Source organism: Phoca vitulina, unplaced genomic scaffold (genome assembly GCF_004348235.1).
Source record: "Phoca vitulina isolate PV1807 unplaced genomic scaffold, GSC_HSeal_1.0 scaffold82, whole genome shotgun sequence".
NCBI lineage: Eukaryota > Metazoa > Chordata > Mammalia > Carnivora > Phocidae > Phoca > Phoca vitulina.
This window is the reverse complement of record NW_022589785.1, coordinates 3,779,613-3,803,063: the sequence shown is the minus strand read 5'-3', so window position 1 is coordinate 3,803,063 and position 23,451 is coordinate 3,779,613. Positions and strand designations below refer to the sequence as shown.

Below are 23,451 nucleotides of genomic sequence, written 5' to 3'. Positions count from 1 at the left end.
TTCTTTCTTTCTTTCTTTCTTTCTTTCTTTCTTTCTTTCTTTCTTTCTTTCTTTCTTCTTTTTTCTCTCTCTTTCTTCCTTCCTTCTTTTCCCTTTCCTTTCCTTTCCTTTCTTTTCTTTTCTTTCTTTCTTCTTTCCACCTTATCCAGGTTCACAGGGTGGATATTTGTCAATTAAGTGTTGCCTGGATGAATGAATCTTGCCTTGTATGCCTTTTCACCCCTTCTATCTGCTTTGATCTGCTAAATCAGCCCTGGAGATTCAGAGACTGGTCAGATCACCTCCTCTGGAGAGTTTGCCCAGACTGCCAAAGGCTTGCTCACCTAGGCTCTCCCAAATACCTCTGGCTACAATTATGTTCCAAAGCCTGCTTCTTCCAGTGGACTATGACTTCCTCAAGGACAAAGTTTATTTTTCTTTGGCTTTTTTTTTTTTTAAAAGATTTTCTTTATTTGACAGAGAGACACAGTGAGAGAGGGAACACAAACAGGGGGAGTGGGAGAGGGAGAAGCAGGCTTCCCATGGAGCAGGGAGCCTGATGTGGGGCTCGATCCCAGGACCCTGGGATCATGACCTGAGCCAAAGGCAGACGCGTAACGACTGAGCCACCCAGGCGCCCCTATTTTTCTTTGGCTTTACATTTGTGGGGGCTGGGAAGGGGCACAGGCCAAGTGTAGTGTGAGCACTGGAGAGGATGATGAATATAGGCTTCTGTCAGAGGAGACAGAAATTGCAAATAAAGCATTGAGGAAAAGAGCCTGGCATGTTCGGGGAGGAGCAGATCTGGAGAGTAGGGTACACAGGTTGGGCGGAGGGGATAACAAGGAGGCTGGCAAGATAGGTTGGGCTGTTAGGGGTTTTGGACATCAGGCAAGGTGGGTTTGGGGTTGATCCTCTTGGCAGAGGGCTGCAGATATATGCCCCAAGTGGAGCAGATGTATGCCGCAAAGAGCCCGTTGGAAGGGGGATAAGTAGAGGCAGGGAGGCTGGAGAGAGGTGGGAGGTGGGGCTGCTTCTCCCGGCCTCCCAAGGCCCTGCAAAGCTTCAAGAAAAAGACTGGGCAGCCATGATCTCGAAAAGGGACCAGGTCTGCTCAGCTGGCTCCAGTGATGTTTTACACTCTGGAGCCGCCACTGGATTCCATGGCCCCTTTCCTAGAGATGTGGGTCATCAGGATATCTGAGGGACGGGGGAGCAGGATAGCTGAGCAGATGGAAGAGCCAGGGCTATCCCCACTTCTTTTTGTCCTCCTGAATTCCTCTGCCCGGCAGCTTCTATTCCAAGGACAATGAAGGTAGCTGGTTCCGCTCCCTCTTTGTGCACAAGGTGGATCCCCGGAAGGATGCCCATTCCACCCTGCTATCCAAGAAGGAAACCAGCAACCTCTACAAGATCCAGTGTGAGTGGCTTCTGAGCCAGCCTGCCCTCCCAGAGCCTCTGGGGGCCTGCGAGGCTTCAGCTGGGACATGAGAGGGGCTGGGACATCCTGAGCTGTCCTGGGAGCCCTGGCCCTGTGGGATGACCCCCCCATCACAGCTTCCCACAGATACACACACCCTTTGCTTCACTTCCCACTCTCTTTCCTCTATTGCAGTTCACAATGTGAAGCCTGAGTGTCTGGATGCCTACAACAGCCTGACGTGAGCATCCTCCTCCATCTGCTTGTCCCATCCCCTGCTTGGGCGCGAGACTCCATCCCAGCCTCGTTCTCCTTGCAGAAATCTAGGAGATGTAGATTTCAGAGCCAAAAGTCCTAAGGATGAATTGTCCAGCCTCTGCATCTTAGAGATGGGGAGACTGAAGCCCAGCCCTGAGGGCCTGAGTTGGAACCCTTATCTCAGGGGCCCTGGTGGCTGGTGTGAGCCCTCCCCCATCTCTCTGTCCCCCTCCCCCCACCCCAGGGAGGCTGTGCTACCCAAACTGCACCTGGATGAGGACTACCCCTGCTCGCTCGTGGGCAACTGGAACACATGGTACGGGGAGCAGGACCAGGCAGGTGAGGTGCCCACCTCCCCAGTGCCATTGCCACCCAGCCCAGGTCTCTGGCATCCCTCATGCCTGGCCACCCTCCTCTCCCTCTCTCCAGCGGCACTTAGAGGGATCTTTCTAAATGGAGTCTTCATCAGCTTACTCTGCTGCTCTTTCTTTTCGAGGGCCTGGGATGCCCTGCCTGTAACTTTTCCCTCTTGGTCCTCAGTATGAGATTTATCCCTTTTCTACTGGCCAGCATTCCTGGTCTTGGTAGACTTCCATCCATACAGTATTTTTGCTGTTTCCCTTGGGAAAGAGGCCTTTCTTTTTTTTTTTTTTTTAAGATTTTATTTATTTATTTGACAGAGAGAGACACAGCGAGAGAGGGAACACAAGCAGGGGGAGTGGGAGAGGGAGAAGCAGGCTTCCCACGGAGCAGGGAGCCTGATGTGGGGCTCGATCCCAGGACCTTGGGATCATGACCTGAGCTGAAGGCAGACACTTAACGACTGAGCCACCCAGGCGCCCAGGAAAGAGGCCTTTAAACTCTAGGGTCAGACCATTTTGCAGATAGGAAAATCAAGGCACAGATGGAGTCAGAAGGCAGGTAAGGAATAGGCCGAGGATGGGAAAGATCAAAAGTCTGAGCTTCCAAATTGCTGGTCAGCCAACTGCCCTCAGCTCTAGCCTGCCTGACTTACCCTTTGGAAACCTTCCTCCCTCAATCCCAGCCATGCTCCCAGGGTTGGCAAGACTGTTTCCTTTCTTCTCTTCCACCTTTATTATTGGAAGGAGTAGTATTTTACTGGGACTGCCGTAACAAAGTGCCAACTGCTGGGTGGCTAAAACAAGAGAATCGATTCTCTCAAGTTCTGGAGCCCAGGAGCCTGAAATCTAGGTGTTGGCAGGGCCATGCTCTCTCCAAAGACTCTAGGGGAGAATCTTATCTTGCCTTTTCCAGCTTCTGGCAGTTGCTGGAAATCCTTGACTTTCCTGGGCTTGTAGATGCATCCCTCTCATCTCTGCCTCTGTTGTCACAGAGCATTCTCCCTGTGTGCCTCTGTCTTCACATGGTGTCCTCTTGGTGTCTGTGTCCAAATCTCCCTCTTCATATGAGGACACCAGTCATTGAATTTTGGGCCCACCCAGTATGATGGCATCTGAGCTTGATAGCATCTGTGAAGACCCTATTTCCAAATAAGGTCCTATTCTGAGGTTCTGGGTAGGCATGAACTTTGGGGGAAGGGGGACACCATTTGACCCAGCATAGGGGCTATGATAAAAAATTCAAACAGTACAAAGAGTTTTCAGTGAAAAGCAAGCCTCCCTTCTGCCCCAGAGCCCCAGGCCTCAGTTCTCTGCCCCAGAGGCATCTCCTGTCACAATCTCTTGGGTCTCCATTGAGAGATGGTACATAGCCCAGCATCTCTGGATATGTCCCCATACCCCTAAACAGATGTGCTAGCACACTGTGCATGCTGTTCTGGTCCTTGTTTGTTTTTCTTTTTTTTTTTCAGTTCACTGTCTTAGAATATTCCATTTTAGCCTATCAGACCTACTCTCCTTTTGTCCAGCCTATCCATTATAAGCCTGGTGTTCATGTGTGCTCATGTGCCTTGGATACAAGGACACGTCTGATCCTCTTGTGCTATTTAAGGAAGGTTGGGTGCAATTATTATTCCCGTTTTCAAGTTGAGGACATTGAGGCCTGGAGGGGGTCAAAGGCCACCTGGCAGACCTGGAGCTCAAACCTAGGCCTCCTGGGCTTGTGTCTGGGGTTATCCCCTGCCCAGCGCTACCCCCCACCAAGGCAAAGGGAACTCAGAGAGTCCTGGTGCTAAGGGGACTCAGCTGGAGACTGCCCCATTTCATATATCCTTAGCCAGCCTCGGGGAAAGCAGGGCAGAGTCCCAGCAGCCCTTTGACCTGTACCTCCCATTTTCTCCCCCACACAACAGTACACCTGTGGCGATTCTCAGGCGGCTACCCAGCCCTCATGGACTGCATGAACAAGCTCAAAAGCAATAAGGTATGTCGGTATCTGCTCCACAAACCTCTCTGAACATTGGCTCTAGCTCAGCCCTATGCGGGGAGCTGCCACCACTCCCCCATGGGGACACAGTGCTAGGGTGGAGGGCTCTTCATGGCCACCATGCCCAGACTGCCGTGCCCACAGGAGTACCTGGAGTTCCGAAAGGAGCGGAGCCAGATGCTGCTGTCCAGGAGAAACCAGATGCTCCTTGAGTTCAGCTTCTGGAACGAGCCACAGCCCAGAGCAGGCCCCAACATCTATGAGCTGAGGACATACAAGCTCAAGGTGCCTCCCCCTCACCGGTTGCCTGCCTGCCCCCCGCTTTCCCTGCTGTGGTGCTGCTTTACAGATACCCTGACATGGGGGGATGGGAGGGGGTCCTGTGCCTCAGCACCTAGATGGGGCTTCTGGCCTCTCCCTGCCTATGGGCTCAGAACGTGTGCACCCATGCACACCCAGGTGTGAGTCAGGGCCCCTGAGTGAGGCCAAGTGGCCCCTGGGGCTGGGGAGACAGGGTGGTTTCCCATCTCCACCTAGCTGTGACATTGGAATCTGAGATGGGGGCTCATTTCCATTCTTTCCTCTGGTTCTCTTTCAGCCAGGAACCATGATTGAGTGGGGGAACAACTGGTGAGTGGCGGTGCCAGGGGTTGGGGGGACCCTGCCTACCTGCCCTGCCTAGTTCCCTGGCATGCCACCTTTCCCAGGGCCATATGGCAGGGAGCCTGGCATCCTCTGCCCCTCATGGATCCAGGAGAAGGATCCAGCTAGGAGGTGAGGATCTCCTAGAGGATTGTGAAGCCTCCCCTACTAGTAGAATACCCAACCCCTGGCTGTATCTCTGTCACCCCCTTCCCTGACCATCTCTGAGAGCTGAGGGTCCTACCTCTGGCTCCTCCCTTGAGGTGTGGCTGAGAAATCAGCCTGGGGACACCGCAGAGGGCCTTTTGCACTGGTCCTGGCCTTGTTCCACACTCTTCTTGCCATCCCTAGGGCTCGGGCCATCAAGTACCGGCAAGAGAACCAGGAGGCGGTGGGCGGCTTCTTCTCGCAGATAGGAGAGCTCTACGTTGTGCATCACCTCTGGGGTAGGCTGGGGACCCTCCAGGGCCCCTCTGCTAGTCCCCTTTCCCCACTGTCACTCTTTATAGGTAGTGCGAATACATTAGTGCCCTTCTGGAGTTCACGTTCTAGCAGGGAGAGATACTACCTCTGACATAAACTAACACAAAAACATTATTTCCAATTATTACAAATAATAAAGAGGCAGGGAAAAATGATAAAGAAACACATGGGAATGGCTTGGATAGACAAGGCCTCTCTGAGGAGGTAAAATATTAACTAAGCTAAAGGATGAGAAAGAGCCAGCTTGTGAATTGCCAGGGAAGGGCATTCTAAGTAGAGGGTACAACATGTGCAAAGGTCCTGCGGTGGGGAAAAGGCCTTTGAAGAGTGCAGAGGAGGCCAGTGTGGAGAGAGTGAAGAGCGGGAGGAGACAGGGACATACCAGATCAGGCTGGGCCTTGCAGGCTGTGGGATTGGGATTTATCCTAAATGCAACGGGAGACTGATGCAGCATTTTAAGCAGCATGACATGACCTGATTTGTGTTCCAGTAGGATTCCTCTGGTTGCCATGTGCTTTGCCGAGGGTGCTTTGTAGGGGAGCAAGAGAGGAAGTGAGGCATCAGGAGATGGTTAAACTAGTTCCGGCAGATGAGTTCAGGAGGATGGTAGCCTGGCCTAACGTGGTGGCAGTGAGGATGCTGAAAAGGCCACAGATAGATTCATTAGTCTGGAGGTGGCCAGTGGGCCTTGTGGATGAATTGTCTGCGTGGGGTGAGGCAGGGAGAGGAGAACTCCAGATTCTTGCTTGAGCAGCTGTGTGTCTCTTACTGAGATCCTAGGCAGAGCAGGTTGAAGGGGTCAGGAGTGTAATTTTGGCCCTTGGAAATGTTGCATTTGAGATGCTGACACATCCAAGTGGAGACATGAAGTGGGCACCGGATACATGGGTGTGGAGCCCGAGGGAGAGTTCTGGGCTGGAAATAGAAAGTTGGGAGTTGTCAACAAATGTACTAATGGGATGAGATTGTCAAAGCAGACAGTGTTTGCTAACAGTTCGAGACATTGGGAAGAGACAGCAGGACAGGGTTTGGGGCAATGACAGGAGGGCCCTGTGCTAGGTATAGGATCAGATCCTCTGTTCCCACGGAATGAGCTAATGCCTTTCCCACAGCCTATAAGGACCTACAGTCTCGGGAAGAGACTCGAAACGCTGCCTGGAGGAAGAGGGGCTGGGACGAAAACGTCTACTACACAGGTGAGTGCTTCCTCTAGGGGGTCAGCCTAGCCCTTGGAGGTCATCTGCCAAGAGCCCAATGTGAGGATGGAATCCCCTTTGCAAGGAGGTCAAGTCTCACTCGATTACCTCCAGTGATGGGGAACTTACTTTTAAGACAGTGAGTGGGGTTCTGTCCTGGTGGCACACTCCACGTGATCTAAGCAGTGGGTCTAGGTGAGTGCTCCAGGCGATGAAAACACAGATGGTCCCTATGCACTGTGACCTCAGGCATGGTTCTTCACCACGGTGAGGCTGTTTCCTCATCTGTAAGATGGTGACAGTGATAGTGCCTCCCTCAGAGGGCTGGAAGGAAGATTCTAGGAGCTAAGTTAGGAAAAGTGCTTCACCCAGACTGGCACAGAGGAAGCACACAGCAAATTTTTTGAGGAAGTTTTTTGTTCTCTGTGTTTGCCACATTGCTGGGACCCCTGAGAACCACTTGGAGTCGACAGGTGTTGATTGAGCGAGCCCTCACCGTGTGCCAGGGACTGCAGTGGGTGGGTGGCTAGGGGCCACAGAATGAACAGGAGCCTTTCCCTCCCCTTGAGGAGCTTACAGTTAAGTGTCCACACTTACCAGCTGATGTGGGGGAAAATGCGCTTCCTGAAGGAGTTAGCGGGAGCCTCACTCTTGAAAGTGTGATATTGAATGATCGTATCAGGATCTCCTGGAAGCTCGTTAGAAATGCCAAATCTCAACTCCCGCCCCCATCTGCTGAATCAGAATCTGCACTTTAACAAGAACTATAGGTAATTTGTATGCATAGTAATGTTTGAACATCTCTGAGCAAGAGCAAAGTGGCTGACCTCCTGGGTGACCTTGGGCTGACCTCCTATGGGCTGCAGTCTCCCTATCTGTAAAATGAATCATTTGAACTAAATCAGTGTTTTTCAAATCTTAGCCACTTGAGGACACCCTCATAGCTTTTGTCCTACCGGTATACTAGGGCTATAATTATTTTCTTGATATTTTCCTTTAAATCCCCCTACTTTCTTCTACACCTAGCTTTGTCCTAAGCATTATTATCTGTGAAGTCACTTTTTGCTATGCTACTTGTTCTTTCACATCACAGGAACATAGATATATCATTATGAAAATAAAAAAATATTGTATCTTGGCACCAAGTCCCCTCTTAAGCCACAATTGGGCGCTTTCCATTCCAGGAGGGCAGTGGGGCTTTCCCTGTCTCAGCATCCCAGGCCTCCTCCTCCTTCAAAGTCCACTTGTGGGGTTGGCTTGCCTCTGCACCCTCTGTGACCTCTGCCTCTCTTTCCACAGTCCCACTGGTGCGACACATGGAGTCTCGGATCATGATCCCATTGAAGATCTCGCCTCTCCAGTGATGCTGCCTCTGCCCCTGCCTCCTTCCCCTTCTCCCTCAGGGCAGCCATGGACAGAGGAGGTCCCAGTCCTGCTGTCTTGGTTTTCTCTTGGATCTGGGAGGACTCTGGGGGTTCATGCTCAGCTCAGACAAGGGGAAGCTGAAGGATGACAGGGTTCTGAGGACTTGCAGCCCTGCCCAGACCCTTCCCACCTTCCCCGCTCACCCCTTCCCCTGTGCCAGAAGCAGTTTTTAATTTCTCTGAATGAAGAACAGCAGCCTTTTATGTCTTCTCACATTTCCCCCTGAGATTCCTCATCTCAAGGCCACCAGTCCCCAGTTACCACCATGGAAGCCCTCTGTTTAGCTTTAGTTGTACAAAAGGTAGTGTGTCAAGTGGTTAGAGAGGAGGTGGGAAGGGAGGAGGTCAGACCAGACCTGGCTCTCTGGAATTCCCTGGTCTCCACTGGGCCACCCACTTGCTGGATCGTCTGAGCCAAGTCCCTCCTGAGCCAAGTCCCTCCTGTCAGGGAAAAGCCTAAAACTGCCTCAAGAAGAAAAGGGGAAAACCTTCAAGTTAGCACAGAGTGAGGTCCTACATATTCCACTCAGAAAGTCTGGGAAAAGGGATGGGAGCTGGGAAGGATCTGGGTCACAGAATGGGACATGAACCTAGAAGGTAGAACAGAATTCAGAACTTGGATTTGAACTGCAGAATTTGGAATATGGAATCAGGAATATAGAACAGAGGTTATAGAAGACCACCTGGGAAGGGGTTCTTAGTACAAGACAGTTGGAAAGAGGCTCATCTCTTTCTCCCTACATGATATTGAGACCTTGACTGTTCAGTTTCAGCCCTTCTGTGTAGGGAGAATCTCCTGCCCTTTCTATTTCATTCCTGCAGGCGAAGTAAAGGGCCAGGGCCTGTATTTCCCTCACCCTGCATTCCTTTTCTCTCTTCATATTCTATCAGCCCAACCCCCATTCTACTGGGCCACTGGGTATGTGGATTGGGGTCAGTGACTTTGGGAGCCTCCTGGGTGATCTCTACACCTCATGAACCTCTAGGTGGCTTGATTCTATCTCCCTTTGAGGAAAACTTGTGCTGGACTCACTAATGGAACCAATTAAATATTTACTATAAATCATGATGTTTTTTCTTCATCTGTGAGGAACTTAAGCAGGTGCTAGAGGCAGGGCCAGTTTCCTAGTTCCACCTTGCTGATTTACTTCCCCTGCCCTGTATTGTGTTCCCTGAGCTATAATCAGGGAGGGCCTTCCCCCATGGCAGAAGGCATTCAGGACATCAGCGTTTCTACCTCCAGATAAGTAGAATTTACACCAAAAGTCCTGAACTCTGTAGAATTCGTACCAGGGGTAGAAAACACCTGAGGCTGTCAAATGCTGCATTAGAGTTGTGACTCTGCCCTAGGCAAATGGGGAAACTATTGATGCATCCGTGGAAAAAACAAGCGTTAAGGGAATTAATGCCTTCACTGACTTGCTGCCCTCACTAGTGTGGGATGTTTGGGTGAATAAGACAATGGTTAAATATAGAAGTTATGAAGGCAAATCCACAGGGGTTCGAATCTTGACACTACCATGCTCTCGTGTTATCTTGGGCACATGACACTCCTTCAATTATTAATAGAGCGCCTACTAGCTGCTGGACGTTGCTTTAGGCGCTGAGGAAAGAGTAAACGAGGCAAAGAACCGGCCCTTGCAGCCTCAGTTTCCTGGTTTTGGAGGGCAGCGTGAGGGTGTTGGCTGCTGGTTCTCGCCCTGACAACCCCAGAGCCGCGGCCGCTGCTCCCACGCCGCCCAATCACCACTTGCCCCACGCGCCCGCTGCCATGCCGGACCTCTGCGCTTCGCTTCCGGCCTCCGCGCCTCGCTTCCGGCCAGCCGCTCTTTCCTTCCGCTTCTCTATGGTGTGCGGGAATACGTCTCCCCGCCGCCGGAAGTGGCTAGGTTGCCGCGACCGGTTCGGGGCTCGGAGCGGTGAGGAGGGCGCGGGGACAGCGGGGCAGGTCGGAGGGGCGGGGCTGGGCGCTCGGGGACCGAGGTGCAGACCTCCGGGAGGGCGTCCCCAGGCTGGGGGCCAATCCGAGTTCTCCGTGCTCACTCTCCGGGGTCCCCAGCCGCTCGGCGCCGCGCGCTCAGTCTCTTCAGGTGAAAATGATGTTGGCTGCAGCAGCGTCGGGCCCCACATGGTAGCCTCTAGGTGACGACGATGATGTCGATGTCGAAGGTGGTGGTGATAATAGCTCACATTTATTGTGTGCTTACGTGTGCCAGTGTGCCAGGCTGTCTTTACTGGGTTTCCGAAGTCAGGATTTCCCACATTTCAGCCTTTCGCGTCCCAACTTTGTGGGTTGTGCCCAATTTACTGTTTAAGACTTTGCTAAAGGTTTTTTTTTTTTTTTTAAGATTTTATTTATTTATTTGACAGAGAGAGACACAGGGAGAAAAGGAACACAAGCAGGGGAGTGGGAGAGGGAGAAGCAGGCTTCCCGTGGAGCAGGGAGCCCGATGCGGCTCGATCCCAGGACTCTGGGATCATGACCTGAGCCAAAGGCAGATGCTTAACAACTGAGCCACCCAGGCGCCCCTTTGCTAAAGGTTTTTAATCGAGTCACCTTTTACTTCTTAAACATAAATATTCTTTAAGAGGAAATTTTAAGTCTCTCCCCTGAATGGAGACTTGTCCTATGTAGAAGATAGTGATAAGAACTAATATATTTAACATGAAAACATTCTTAATTCTGGCTAGATTTCATTGTCTAAGGCTCTGAGACAGAGTCCTTTTGTTAACAAAGGAACATTGGTGTTCACAGATGTTAAAGACAAACTAGGGAAATGAGATGTTCTCCTTGAAGCAATCAGAAGTTTCTAAAAAGAATTGAAAGGGGATTAACTCTCTCCTTAGGTGTTCAGCATTATTTCAGATCATCCATGTACCATCTAAAGCCCCAGTCCTAGGTCATCTCCATCACCTTCACCAGGGGAGTGCCTCCTGTGTCAATGTCCACAGCAACCCCTGAGGTAGGGACTGTTACTCTCATTTGATCTGTGAGGAAGCAGGCCCAGAGAACAGTGAAGCAACTTGTCCCAGGATTCATAGCAGTAAAATAGTAGAGTGGAGACTGCAACTCAGGGCTTCTCTGACTCACTACCATGAGCTGTTAGTTCCTTCAGTAATTGTTGGTGACAGATTTGTTGTGGTGAGGGGGTAGTGCTGTCCTCCTCAGGGCTGTGGTGACAACCAGGAGAGGTAGCAGAGGGAGGATGCTTTGTGACTCAAGTCCCATGAAATGTAGGTTCTATTCTTTTAAATTTTAGGACCAACCAAAGAGTTGATGGCATTGCCAAGTGAGATGGTAGCAAGACACACTGGTGTCACAATAATGTAGTTGTCAAGAGCACTGATGTGGCATCAGATGGACCCAAGCTTTAGCATATTCTTTGTGACCTTCAGCACCTCATTCACCTTTCTGAACCTCAATGTTCTCACCCATAAAATGGTACTTGTTCGTATCTGGAAGGTTTCTTATAAGGATCTAGTGAGAACATACCCTTAAAGTGCTTAGATCAGGTCCAGCATGCAGTGATCAATCAATAATATTGGGAACGGGTATATATGCTAGGCTGAGTTTAGTCAGGGATGTGGTTGTGGTGCCTTTAAAGGAGGTGGAGCTGGAAAAGATGAGTTTTTTTTGGACAGGCTGAGAGTTGATTCCCCCCTTAGAGAGTGTGCTCACGGTGCGCGGGGTGGGGGGTGGGGGCGCGGCAGAGCAGAGGGAGAGAGAATCTTGAGCAGGCTCCACACCTAACACAGAGCCCGATGCAGGGCTTGAACTCACAACCCTGAGATCAAGACCTGGCTGAGATCAAGAGTCAGCCGCTTAACCAATGAGCCACCCAGGCGCCTCATTCCCTCTTTTTATTTTTTTATTTTTAAAAAGATTTTATTCATTTGAGAGAGAGGGAGAGAGTACGAGCAGGGGGGAGAGGGAGAAGCAGTCTCCTCGCTGAGCGGGGAGCCCAACAAGGGGCTGGATCCCAGGACCCTGGGATCATGGGATCATGACCGGAGCCGAAGGCAGCGGCTTAACTGACTGGGACACCCAGGCACCCCTCCCCACTTTTACAGAGGATTAAAATGAGGCTTTAGAGGGTTGAGTGACATTTTTTTTGAGTTAACAAGGGTATAAGTGGCCAGAACTACTAGTTAGACTTCAGTATTCTGACTCCAGGAAAATCTCCCAATTCCAACTCTGAAAAATCTTTTTTTTTTTTTTTTTTTTTAAAGATTTTGTCTATTTGACAGAGAGAGACACAGCGAGAGAGGGAACACAAGCAGGGGGAGTGGGAGAGGGAGAAGCAGGCTCCCCACAGAACAGGGAGCCCCATGTGGGTCTCGATCCCAGGACGCTGGGATCATGACCTGAGCCGAAGGCTGACACTTAACCAACTGAACCACCCAGGCCCCCCAACTCTGAAAAATCTTAAAAGTTTCCTCCTCTTAACAGGTCTCTGCTTTTTCCTCCTGACCTCACCAAACAACATGTCATCAGAATCAAGCAAAAAACGGAAGCCCAAAGTGATCCGAAGTGATGGAGCTCCAGCTGAAGGGAAGCGTAACCGTTCTGACACAGAGCAGGTGAGATCAGCCAGGGCTGCCACATTGCTGAGAAATTACAGCTCGTGACCAAGCACCTAGCTGTGAGTTTGCAGCAGCTGAGGGTCACAGGGACAACCTCCCAGGTGTCCTCTGCTTGACCAGGTGCCTGGACTTCCCTTGGTTCTACAAACCTGAGTATTTACATCTGGTTTTGCTGCAGCATCCCAAGAACCAACAAGCCTATGTTAGACATAAATAGTGCCTGAACAGAGACTGCGTTCTAGTATGGTGTAGGTCTCCATTTTTCCTGATGGTCAGAAGAAGCCAGTATCTGCAGCATACCACCGGTGATTGGAGATGTGGCATCCCTGGTCTGCTACTGAGATAGTATCAGAACGACATCCCCACAGAATCTCTTCTGTGGCCTGAGAGCTCATGTGGTCAGCAGGTTCTTCCTTTTACTGTTTCTGTGTTCTTGAATCTGTCAAGCTAATTGATGACTTAATTGTTTTGATTGTTTGGTTACTTTATTTTTTATTTATTTATTTTTAAGATTTTATTTATTTATTTGAGAGAGAGCAAGCACAAATGAGGGGAGGGGCAGAGGGAGAGGGAGAAGCAGGCTCCCTGATGCAGGGCTCTGTCCCAGGACCCGGGGATCATGACCTGAGCTGAAGGCAGATGCTTAACTGACTGAGCTACCCAAGCACCCTACTTTTTTTTTTTTTAAAGCTAGAATAGAGGGGTGCCTTGGTGGCTTAGTTGTTAAGCGTCTGCCTTCGGCTCAGGTCATGATCCCAGGGTCCTGGGATCGAGCCCTGCATTGGGCTCCCTGCTCTGTGGGAGGCCTCCTTCTCCCTCTCCCACTCCCCCTGCTTGTGTTCCTGCTCTCGCCACCTCTCTCTGTCAAATAAATAAATAAAATCTTTAAAAAGAAAAAAAAAAAGCTACAATAGAGAAACATAAGAGCTTGAATTTAAGTAGAAAATGATGTTTTCCTCAGATTTAGGAAATCTAGATTAACAAAAACCTTACCCATTGCAGGCACTGGTTCTTTTTTTATTGGGATATAATTGACATATAACGTTATATTAATTTAAGGTGCACAACATTTGATATCTGTATATATTGTGAAACGATCACCACAAAAATCTAGTTAACATCCATCCCCGTGTGTAGTTAAAATTTTTATTTCCTCTGATAAGAACTTTTTTTTTTTAATTAAGTAGGCTCCACGCCTAGTATGGAGCCTGACATGGGGCTTGAACTCACAACCCTGAGATAAAGACCTGAGTTGAAATCAAGAGTTGGACACTTAACTCACTGAGCCACTCAGGCACCGTTGTTATGATAATTTTTAAGACCTACTATCTTAGCGACTTTTAAATATGCAATGCAGTATTATTAACTATAGTGGACTCTCTCTTCAAGAAATGTGTTCCATTCACTCCAAAGGCTAAGTGACCAATTATGATATTTTAGCCTCTGCTAAAGCTTGATTTGACCATCTAAACACTCATCAGTAGGAATTTAGTTAAATGAATCCTGGTTCATCGATGTAGTGGATTATCACGTAGCCATTGTGATGGGTTTTTAAATTTATTGGGATGACACTTTTTTCAAAGAAATGGAACAAATAATCCTAAAATTTGTATGGAACCAGAAAAGACCCCGCATAGCCAGAGGAATGTTGAAAAAGAAAAGCAAAGCTGGCGGCATCACAATTCCGGACTTCCAGCTCTACTACAAAGCTGTCATCATCAAGACAGTATGGTACTGGCACAAAAACAGGCACATAGATCAATGGAACAGAATAGAGAGCCCAGAAATGGACCCTATATGGTCAACTATATGGTCAACTAATCTTTGACAAAGCAGGGAAGAATGTCCAATGGAAAAAAGACAGTCTCTTCAACAAATGGTATTGGGAAAATTGGACAACCACATGCAGAAGAATGAAACTGGACCATTTCCTTACACCACACACAAAAATAGACTCCAAATGGTTGAAAGACCTCAGTGTGAGACAGGAGTCCATCAAAATCCTAAAGGAGAACACAGGCAGCAACCTCTTTGACCTCAGCCGCAGCAACTTCTTCCTAGAAACATCGCCAAAGGCAAGGGAAGCAAGGGCAAAAATGAACTCTTGGGACTTCATCAAGATAAAAAGCTTTTGCAAAGCAAAGGAAACAGTCAACAAAACCAAAAGACAACTGACAGAATGGGAGAAGATATTTGCAAATGACATATCAGATAAAGGGCTAGTATCCAAAATCTATAAAGAACTCATCAAACTCAACACCAAAAGAACAAAGAATCCAATCAAGAAATGGGCAGAAGACATGAACAGACATTTCTCCAAAGAAGACATCCAAATGGCCAACAGACACATGAAAAAGTGTTCAATATCGCTCGGCATCAGGGAAATCCAAATCAAAACCTCAATGAGATACCACCTCACACCAGTCAGAATGGCTAAAATTAACAAGTCAGGAAATGACAGATGTTGGCGGGGATGCGGAGAAAGGGGAACCCTCCTACACTGTTGGTGGGAATGCAAGCTGGTGCAGCCACTCTGGAAAACAGTATGGAGGTTCCTCAAAAAGTTGAAAATAGAGCTACCATATGATCCAGCAATTGCACTCCTGGGTATTTACCCCAAAGATACAAAAGTAGGGACCCGAAAGGCTACGTGCACCCCGATGTTTATAGCAGCAATGTCCACAATAGCCAAACTGTGGAAAGAGCCAAGATGTCCATCAACAGATGAATGGATAAAGAAGATGTGGTATATATATACAATGGAATATTATGCAGCCATCAAAAGGAATGAGATCTTGCCATTTGCAACGACGTGGATGGAACTGGAGGGTATTATGCTGAGCGAAATAAGTCAAACAGAGAAAGACATGTATCATATGACCTCACTGATATGAGGAATTCTTAATCTCAGGAAACAAACTGAGGGTTGCTGGAGTGGGGGGTGGGGTGGGAGGGATGGGGTGACTGGGTGATGGACACTGGGGAGGGTATGTGTTCTGGTAAGCGCTGTGAATTGTGCAAGACTGTTGAATCTCAGATCTGTACCTCTGAAACAAATAATGCAATATATGTTAAGAAAGAAAAAAAGAAGAAGAAGAATGTAGCAGGAGGGGAAGAATGAAGGGGGGGAAATCGGAGGGGGAGAAGAACCATGAGAGACGATGGACTCTGAAAAACAAACTGAGGGTTCTAGAGGGGAGGGGGGTGGGAGGATGGGTTAGCCTGGTGATGGGTATTGAGGAGGGCACGTTCTGCATGGAGCACTGGGTGTTATGCACAAACAATGAATCATGGAACACTATATTTAAAACTAATGATGTAATGTATGGGGATTAACATAACAATAAAAAATTAAAAAAAAATTGAGAGAAAGACGCAGAGATTTCCCAAATACCCCTTGCCCCCATGCATACATAGCCTTCCCCCTTATGAACATCACTCACCAAAATGGGACATTTTTTTTCGCCAAGGATGAACATATACTGACACATCACAATTATCCAAAGTCTGTAGTTTAACTTAACGAGTGAATGAGGGTTCAGTCGTGGTGGTGTACACTTCATGGGTTTGGACAAAAGTATAATAACATGTATCCATCATTATAATACTATACAGAGTATTTTCTCTGCTCTAAAAAATCCTCGTGCTCTGCCTTTTCATTCCTCCTACCACGCCCACCCCAGAACCATGGATCTTTTATTGTCTCCACAGTTTTGTCTTTTCCAGAACATCATACAGTTAAAATCATACAGTATGCAGCCTTCTCAGTTTGGCTTCTTTCACTTGTAATATGTATTTAAGGTTCTTCCATATCTTTTCATGGCTCCATAGCTCATTTCCTTTTAGCACTGAATAATATTCTATTCTCTGAATGTATCACAGTTGATGTATTCACTCACCTATTGAAGAACATGTTTATTGCTTCCAAGTTTGGGAAATTATGAATAAAGCTACTACAAACATAAAAAAAAAAAAATTTATTGGGATGAGAAATTGCAAAAATTAGCATGGACAGTATGATCCCATTTTGTTTAAAAATAAAACTTGTGTTTATCCACAGTATTAAAAATAGTTATTTCAGGATGGGAGGTGAGATTACAGGCAACTTTTCATTTTGTTTTTGATACTTTTATGTTCTGAGTCTCTGACACCAAGCATTCATTACTTTATAATTAGAAAGAAGAAAAGAGGAATGAATTCTTTTCCGTTTTGAAAAGAAGAAAAACATTTGATTTGAGGACCAGATTTTTTAGAGACCTGATTTGGGGTTTCATTGTTACCGATTTCAGCCCAGTGTCCCTGGTCCCAACAGGGAGACTCTTATTCCCCACCCAAAGCCTGTATCCTTGCCTCCACAGGAAGGTAAATACTACAGTGAGGAGGCTGAAGTGGACCTGCGGGACCCTGGCAGAGACTATGAACTGTACAAGTACACATGCCAGGAGTTACAGAGGCTCATGGCTGAGATCCAGGACCTGAAGAGCAGAGGAGGCAAGGATGTGGTAAGGAGTGGGACTGGGATTGGGCAGACACGAACCTGGTAGGTTTGCATGGATGGACTTGTTTTGCACCCATCAGAGCCCTTCCTCATCTTGGTCTTCTGTCCTAGCCATGATCAGGTGGTTGGAGTCTGGGAGCTCCAGAGATGTGCCCATTAACCTATGGGAACATGTCATCACCACCCAACCACCAATTACAGTAACAAAAGTACAGGACAATTTTTCTCATAACTGTAATTTGATAATTCATCTAACTGATATTACATGCTAGGCATTTTGCTAGGTTTTGAGAAATGATGATACGTGTAAATTCCTTTGTTGTTTTAAGGATGAACATGTACAAGTATGTCATAGAGACCAGAAATGAAATTATTAACTTTAAATGAATGAACCAGACTTTGGGACAAAGGAACTAAACAGTGACTAAAAACAAAACCTATATATTTCCAAGAATCTCACTTATTTGTGCTTATACTGTCCAATATTGTTATGATTATTACATTGTATTTTACTGTAGCCAAGCTTTACAGCTGTAATTCTGCCATTTTCATTTAAGTCATTCTGTAATGTTATTCACAGAGATCTAATTGTATGGCAGGGTGTTGCTATCGTTAGGATCTCTGTATACAGTACGTAGGGACAGATATTAATTGTGCATTGGCTGCACTTGCTCCATCTTCAATCCCTGTTACTTCAATCCAAGTAGAAATTGTTTTTTGTTTTTTGTTTTTTTTTTGCCTGGGAACTGTAAGCATTTTCCTTATACAGTCATTCTTCCATTTCCCACTGACATGTCTCTTGGTTCTGAGCTCCTTCCAGTATTTGTTTTTGGTTGTGGTTGGGGATGGGTGAGGGGCTGAAGGAAGCTGAGCCAGCACCTGTTGACAAGATCTTCACCGGTTTTCTTTGCCTGCAGGCAGTTGAGATAGAAGATCGGAGGATCCAGAGCTGTGTGCATTTCATGACTCTAAAGAAGCTTAATCGATTAGCCCACATCAGGTTGAAGAAAGGAAGAGATCAGACCCATGAGGTAGAAATTGAGAAGTTTAATCCTCTTCTCCAACTCTTCCGCACATTCCCTTCTTAATCCCCTTTACCTCTTCCCTGCGTTTGCTTCTGCTCTGTCTGACCTGACTTGCCCCACTTACCTCTGACCTTGTCCTCCTTTCAGGCCAAGCAGAAAGTAGACGCCTATCACCTGCAGCTGCAGAACCTGTTGTATGAGGTGATGCACCTGCAGAAAGAGATCACCAAATGTCTGGAGTTTAAGTGAGTTTTGGAGAACAGCCTTTGGCAAAATAGTGTGTTGCTGACTGCTTTTTCCTACATAGTTCAGTGTGAGTTAGGCTCCTAAAAAAAAAAAATCAGATGGGCTTGGAGACTGCAGGATCTGGGACGAAGGTGAATAGATCACTTTGAGTGGGAGAATTGGAAACAGTGTTTTCAGGCTACACAAAGAACCTCAGAAGCCTTTCTGACTTCTTTAAATTTTGAGCTCTGCACCTGGTCAAAAGCAGTTTTTCTCTAGCAAGGGCCTTTACATTACCAGTTTGATTCCTGGGCACCTTGCATGGGAGCAATTCCCTTCCAGTCAAATCTTTTTAACCTTTTGGCCCAGTTTTTCCTCTCTAAAGTTGCAGCCATTCATTTTTACAACTGGATTTTATTCTTTGGAAGCTGAACTTCTTGCCACTTAGCTGCCTTTGGGTGAACAAACTGTAGTTTTTCAGTGTCCATCTTAAAATGTAATGCCTCTTAGCAAATCCAAGCTGAGAGATGAGAAGGAAGAAAGAAGTAGACAGAGGAAGAGAAGGGAATGTATTCTTGCTTGGTAAGACCTACTTGTGCAGGCTGAGAAGAGGGAGGTGTTTTGTTGTTGTTTGGTTTTTGGTTTTGTTTTTTGTTTTATTTTGTTTTTGAGAGAGATTGAGAGAGAGGGGCGCCTGGGTGGCTTAGTCGGTTAAGCAGCTGCCTTCGGCTCAGGTCATGGTCCCAGAGTCCTGGGATCGAGCCCCGAGTCGGGCTCCCTGCTCAGCGGAGAGCCTGCTTCTCCCTTTCCCTCTGCCTGCTGCTCTGCCTACTCGTGCTCTCTCTCTCTGTCAAATAAATAAAATCTTAAAAAAAGAGAGAACACGCACGAGTCGGGGGGTGGGGGGAGGAGCAGAGGAAGAGGGAGAAACAGACTCTCTGCTGATCAAGGAGCCCGATGCGGAACTTGATTCCAGGACCTTGAGATCATGACCCGAGCTGAAGGCAGACGCTTAGCTGTTTGAGCCACCCAGGCCCCCGAGGCAGGTTTTATTTGTAATAAACTTGGGATGAGAGGGGCATATCAGTCATTGAGTCTGGTGTATTTTTGATAATTATGCTGATTTTTGAGAGGTATCTTTACCTGCTTTACAAATTCATCATGTCATAATAGTTAAATACTAATAGAGGTGAGATCTGTATCAGGTTTGTACCTGAGTTAATAGTATTGTGTCATTGTCAGTTTCCTGGTTTTGACAATGTACTATGTGTAGATACTATCACTGGAGGAACCCAGGGGAAGGATACACAGAGGAAATAAACTCTAAGTACTATTTCTGAAAGTTCCTGTGTATCTTAAACTACTTAAAAATAAAAAGGTATTAAAAACAAAAGAAGTGATGCCCCAAGCTATAACCATTACTCAGATGAAAGCTGACAAATGCAGAATACAATAGAACCCTGGCCTTTGGAGAGGCGGGTGACCACTCTTGGCCCTGGTCAGACAGCCTGGATTCAAATCCCAGCTCTGCCACTCACTAGCTGTGTGACCTTGGGCAAGTTCCTCAACTGTGGAAGTCTCCATCTCATTTGAGATATGGAGATAGAAATCCCCATTTGGTGAGTTATCGTGAGAAATAAGTGAGGTGAGGCTGGCATACAGTAGGCGCTTAATACCTGGTAGCTGCTGTTATTACCATCATTTGTCCACAACTTGTGCACTACTATGTTAACACAGGAAAAAGAATCGGGTTTCTTTTCTTAGGAGTCACTATGTATTCAACAGATGAAGCCTCTAGATCATTATGCTGGCTTTTCCCCATCCCATGCGCATGCAGTTAATATTTTGAAGTTCCGTGCAGACCGTTACTTTTTTTTCCTGTTTCCAATTCTTGGTTTCAACCTGGCAGCCTAGGTCTAGACTGTAGTGTTTTTATTGACTTTTTCAGTTACCTCTTTTGCTAAGCTTGGAGACATCTGTAAATTTGAGACATCTGTAAATTTGAAAAGCATCCCTTCCAGGTCTTCAGCTAATTCATGGGTAAAAAGGTTGGATACCATCGATAAGGATCCTATGGTATGTTACCAACTACCTCTCTTCAAAATGAAACATTTACTAATGAGCATTTGCTGAGAAGACTGGATTCCAGGTTCCTGGGTAGTTGTAGAGCAGGGCTAAGTAAGCAACATGGAGGGATCTGTGGGCCCACTTAATCCACGGTTTGGGATCCTGAGAACAGCAACTTGACATCTAGTTTTTCCCTGTAGGTCAAAGCATGAAGAAATTGATCTGGTCAGTTTAGAGGAATTTTATAAGGAGGCTCCTCCAGATATTAGCAAGGCTGAAGTCACCATGGGAGACCCTCACCAGCAAACCCTTGCACGTCTGGACTGGGAGCTGGAACAGCGGAAAAGGTTGTGTATCTTTCCTGACCTTGTTAGCCTATGCAGACACAGACCTTTAACCATGAGGACAGTGCTTTGTCGTGCACGACCCGCAATCATACAGCAAAGTTCTGGAACCAGTAGAATGGTTTAAGACCAAATCCCATTTTGTGATTAATTCACACCTGATAATTCAAACTTGACCAACAGCATTATGGGTGGGGCTGGAATTGCTTATGGCTGTTAAAAGAAAATTGGAGTAACTTTTTCTTTAAAATTTTAACACCTGAGACCTAAATACCTTTTGAATTGTAAATTTAATTTTTTTCTTTTGCTTTTTCCTCTGCCTCTAAGACTGTCCCTGTGGTACTTTAAAGGTTTGCAGACATTATTTTAGAAGGTTCTGCACGGCATTCCTGTGTATAGACAAATTACAATTCACATAATCTTTCCTCTATTGGATTGGACTTTTAGTTATCACTTTTTTGCTATCATATTTTATGCTTCAAGGAGCACCTTTACGTATAAAAATTTCCCATACTAATAAAGATCTTTTATTTATTAATTGTAAGTAGAACATCTATACTGTGTAATTTAATCTAGGTCTTTTTAAGGGGGTAGTGTATTTTTCATACTGGATCTTTCATGGCTGCATCCCTTTCGTTATAGTGACTTTCTTCCCCATATTGGTACATTTTCGTACCAATTCTAGGGCTTTTGGTTGACACATTTGCTCTGTTTTCCACTGGAGAAGCAGGTGTTTTTATTCCTTTTTTTTTTTTTTCCTGTTATAGAATGTATTCTATGCCTTCGGTCCATGTTACGAATTTAATAAGCACTAAGTGTGGTGCTTATGGAATTGGTGTCAGGTTGTTAACAGATGGGGCTGGCCCATCACCCCCCTGTCCAGTACATGGCTTGCCTTGGCACAGGCTAAGCCATGAGTGTTGTATTCCTGTGGTCCAGAATCCATCACCACCTGTCCCACTCAGGCCAGTCTGTGGGCCTCATTTGGGTACTATAGTTGCTAGATCCACATGTTTGTGAAAGTTTTGGTTCTAGACCTTAGAGGTAAGAAAGGGAACAGGAAATGACACAGATATTCCCTAGTGGTTAATGAGCAGAGCCTCTGGAGCCAGACAGGCATGGATTCAAAGCCCAGCTCTGTACTTGCTTTTAGCTGGATGACCTTGGGCAAGTTACCTACCTCCTTAAGCCTTCGTTTCTTCCTTTGGGGAAAAGAAGATTCCCTATCTTCCAGGATTTTTATAAGCATTAAATGCAATAATGCTTATAAAGAGTTCTCCAAGTGCTTGACACATAGTAAGTACTAGGTAAACATTAGTTAATCATGACTGCTGTCATTAGGTGGATTGTGACAGTCAGTAGGTGTGTTGGGAGATCTCTGAGGAGCTTCGAGTGACAGTGGTCTGTCCTTTCCCAATAGGCTGGCAGAGAAGTACCGGGAGTGCCTGTCCAACAAGGAGAAGATCCTTAAGGAGATTGAGGTGAAGAAGGAGTACCTAAGCAGCCTCCAGCCTCGCCTCAATAGCATCATGCAGGTGAGACTTTCCCCCATATACTCCCCAACATTGGCCTTTTGCTTTGTCTTCAGCACCCAGTGAGACCTTGCTGACCTGAGGCCTCCAGCAGCCATGTATCCCTTTGGGTTTTGCCAGGTGTGTTACACTAGTGGGTGTCAGAGCCCAGTGCAAGGATTGTCCTGTTAGCAGTTTCTACCCAGCCAGTACGGTAAGGTTGTGTACTGGGTGGAAGAGATGCTGCCATGTGGGCTCAGGAACATAGACACACATTTACCTGGGATGTTTTCTTTTTCTCCCAGAGCTTCTTCCAGGTAAAATACTTTTGCAAACTCTAGGTTTAATTTACTCCCAGAATGGTTTCCACCAGCCCCACAGCCTCCAGACATCTAAGCCTGCTTCTGTGGATGTCTGTTAGACTCCCTGACTGCACCTTGGGGGCAGATGTTCAGCAGATGTACTCTCTCTGAAGAGAACTTCACTCGTATTTGAAAGCTGTTAGGTACCTTCAGAGGAAAAGTCCCCACTTTACAATGTAATGTAAATGTAATGTCTTTCTGTGTAGGTGACCTGATTTTTATTTGTGAGGCCAGATTTGCTCTAAATCCTTATGGTTTTGTTTTTTTTTTAAGGCTTTGTGTTTTGTTTTTTTTTAAGTAAACACTATGCCCAACATGGGGCATGAACTCAAGACCCCGAGATCAAGAGTCACATGCTCTACCAGCTGAGCCAACCAGGCAGCCCTCTAAATTCTCATAGTTTTATGTAGTAGAGTAAATGGTTAACATGGAGGAACTTTGCAAAAGGACCCTAGAGAAATCAAAAATTCCCTTTTCTAGGATTTGGCAAGATCTACATTTCCTCCCTTCAACTCTAGGCATAGAATTAGAATTGTTAACAAATATTCTCAGTAGCACTTCATAATAGGACAGAAAGAAAACAAGCTAAAAGTTTGGGTTGTACTTAATTTTTCCCGTTTTTTTTTTTTTTTTTTTTAAGATTTTGTTTGTTTATTTATCTGAGAGAGAGAGTGTGGGAAGAGGAGCAGATGGAGGGAGACACCCAGGCTCTACTCCCAGTGCAGAGCCCAATGCAGGGCTCGATCTCACGACCCTGAGATCATGACCTGAGCCCAAATCAAGAGTTGGACGCTTAATGGACTGAGCCACCCAGGCACGCCTTAATTTTTCCTATTAACTGCAGTCTCTCTAAACATGCCTAAGTAGGGTACAGGTTAAATAAATTCTTGTACGGCACAGCCTTATGGCTGTACTGGAAATACAGAACATCATTACACTGATAAAATAATTGGACAGAATAAAGATTTATCATATAATTAAACAAAACAGTGCCCATTGTAGGACATAAAGTACTATTTCATTGTATACCTTTGTTTATAAAGTATCCATATGAATATATACATGTGTGAGTCCAGTGTATGCTTGG

The 23,451-nt window shown here is 46.6% G+C and overlaps 2 protein-coding genes across 3 annotated transcripts in view; both read left to right on the top strand.

Annotated features, from left to right (window-relative positions):
* NIPSNAP1 (nipsnap homolog 1) overlaps positions 1 to 8,811 on the top strand; it is a 14,367-nt gene extending 5,556 nt beyond the window's left edge. The window contains exons 2-10 of the mRNA XM_032395105.1: positions 1,272 to 1,399; positions 1,595 to 1,640; positions 1,902 to 1,996; positions 3,930 to 4,000; positions 4,148 to 4,288; positions 4,602 to 4,633; positions 4,997 to 5,091; positions 6,241 to 6,324; positions 7,624 to 8,811. Of these exons, the coding sequence (XP_032250996.1) occupies positions 1,272 to 1,399; positions 1,595 to 1,640; positions 1,902 to 1,996; positions 3,930 to 4,000; positions 4,148 to 4,288; positions 4,602 to 4,633; positions 4,997 to 5,091; positions 6,241 to 6,324; positions 7,624 to 7,688 (757 nt within the window). The 3' untranslated portion in view covers positions 7,689 to 8,811. The remainder of the gene's footprint in view (positions 1 to 1,271; positions 1,400 to 1,594; positions 1,641 to 1,901; positions 1,997 to 3,929; positions 4,001 to 4,147; positions 4,289 to 4,601; positions 4,634 to 4,996; positions 5,092 to 6,240; positions 6,325 to 7,623) is intronic.
* A 796-nt stretch (positions 8,812 to 9,607) lies between these two features.
* THOC5 (THO complex 5) overlaps positions 9,608 to 23,451 on the top strand; it is a 36,703-nt gene continuing 22,859 nt past the window's right edge. For both annotated transcript variants that reach the window (XM_032395097.1, XM_032395096.1), the window contains exons 1-7: positions 9,608 to 9,667; positions 12,199 to 12,329; positions 16,691 to 16,834; positions 17,748 to 17,861; positions 18,003 to 18,100; positions 20,348 to 20,494; positions 21,912 to 22,026. In XM_032395097.1, the coding sequence (XP_032250988.1) occupies positions 12,234 to 12,329; positions 16,691 to 16,834; positions 17,748 to 17,861; positions 18,003 to 18,100; positions 20,348 to 20,494; positions 21,912 to 22,026 (714 nt within the window). In that variant the 5' untranslated portion in view covers positions 9,608 to 9,667; positions 12,199 to 12,233. The remainder of the gene's footprint in view (positions 9,668 to 12,198; positions 12,330 to 16,690; positions 16,835 to 17,747; positions 17,862 to 18,002; positions 18,101 to 20,347; positions 20,495 to 21,911; positions 22,027 to 23,451) is intronic.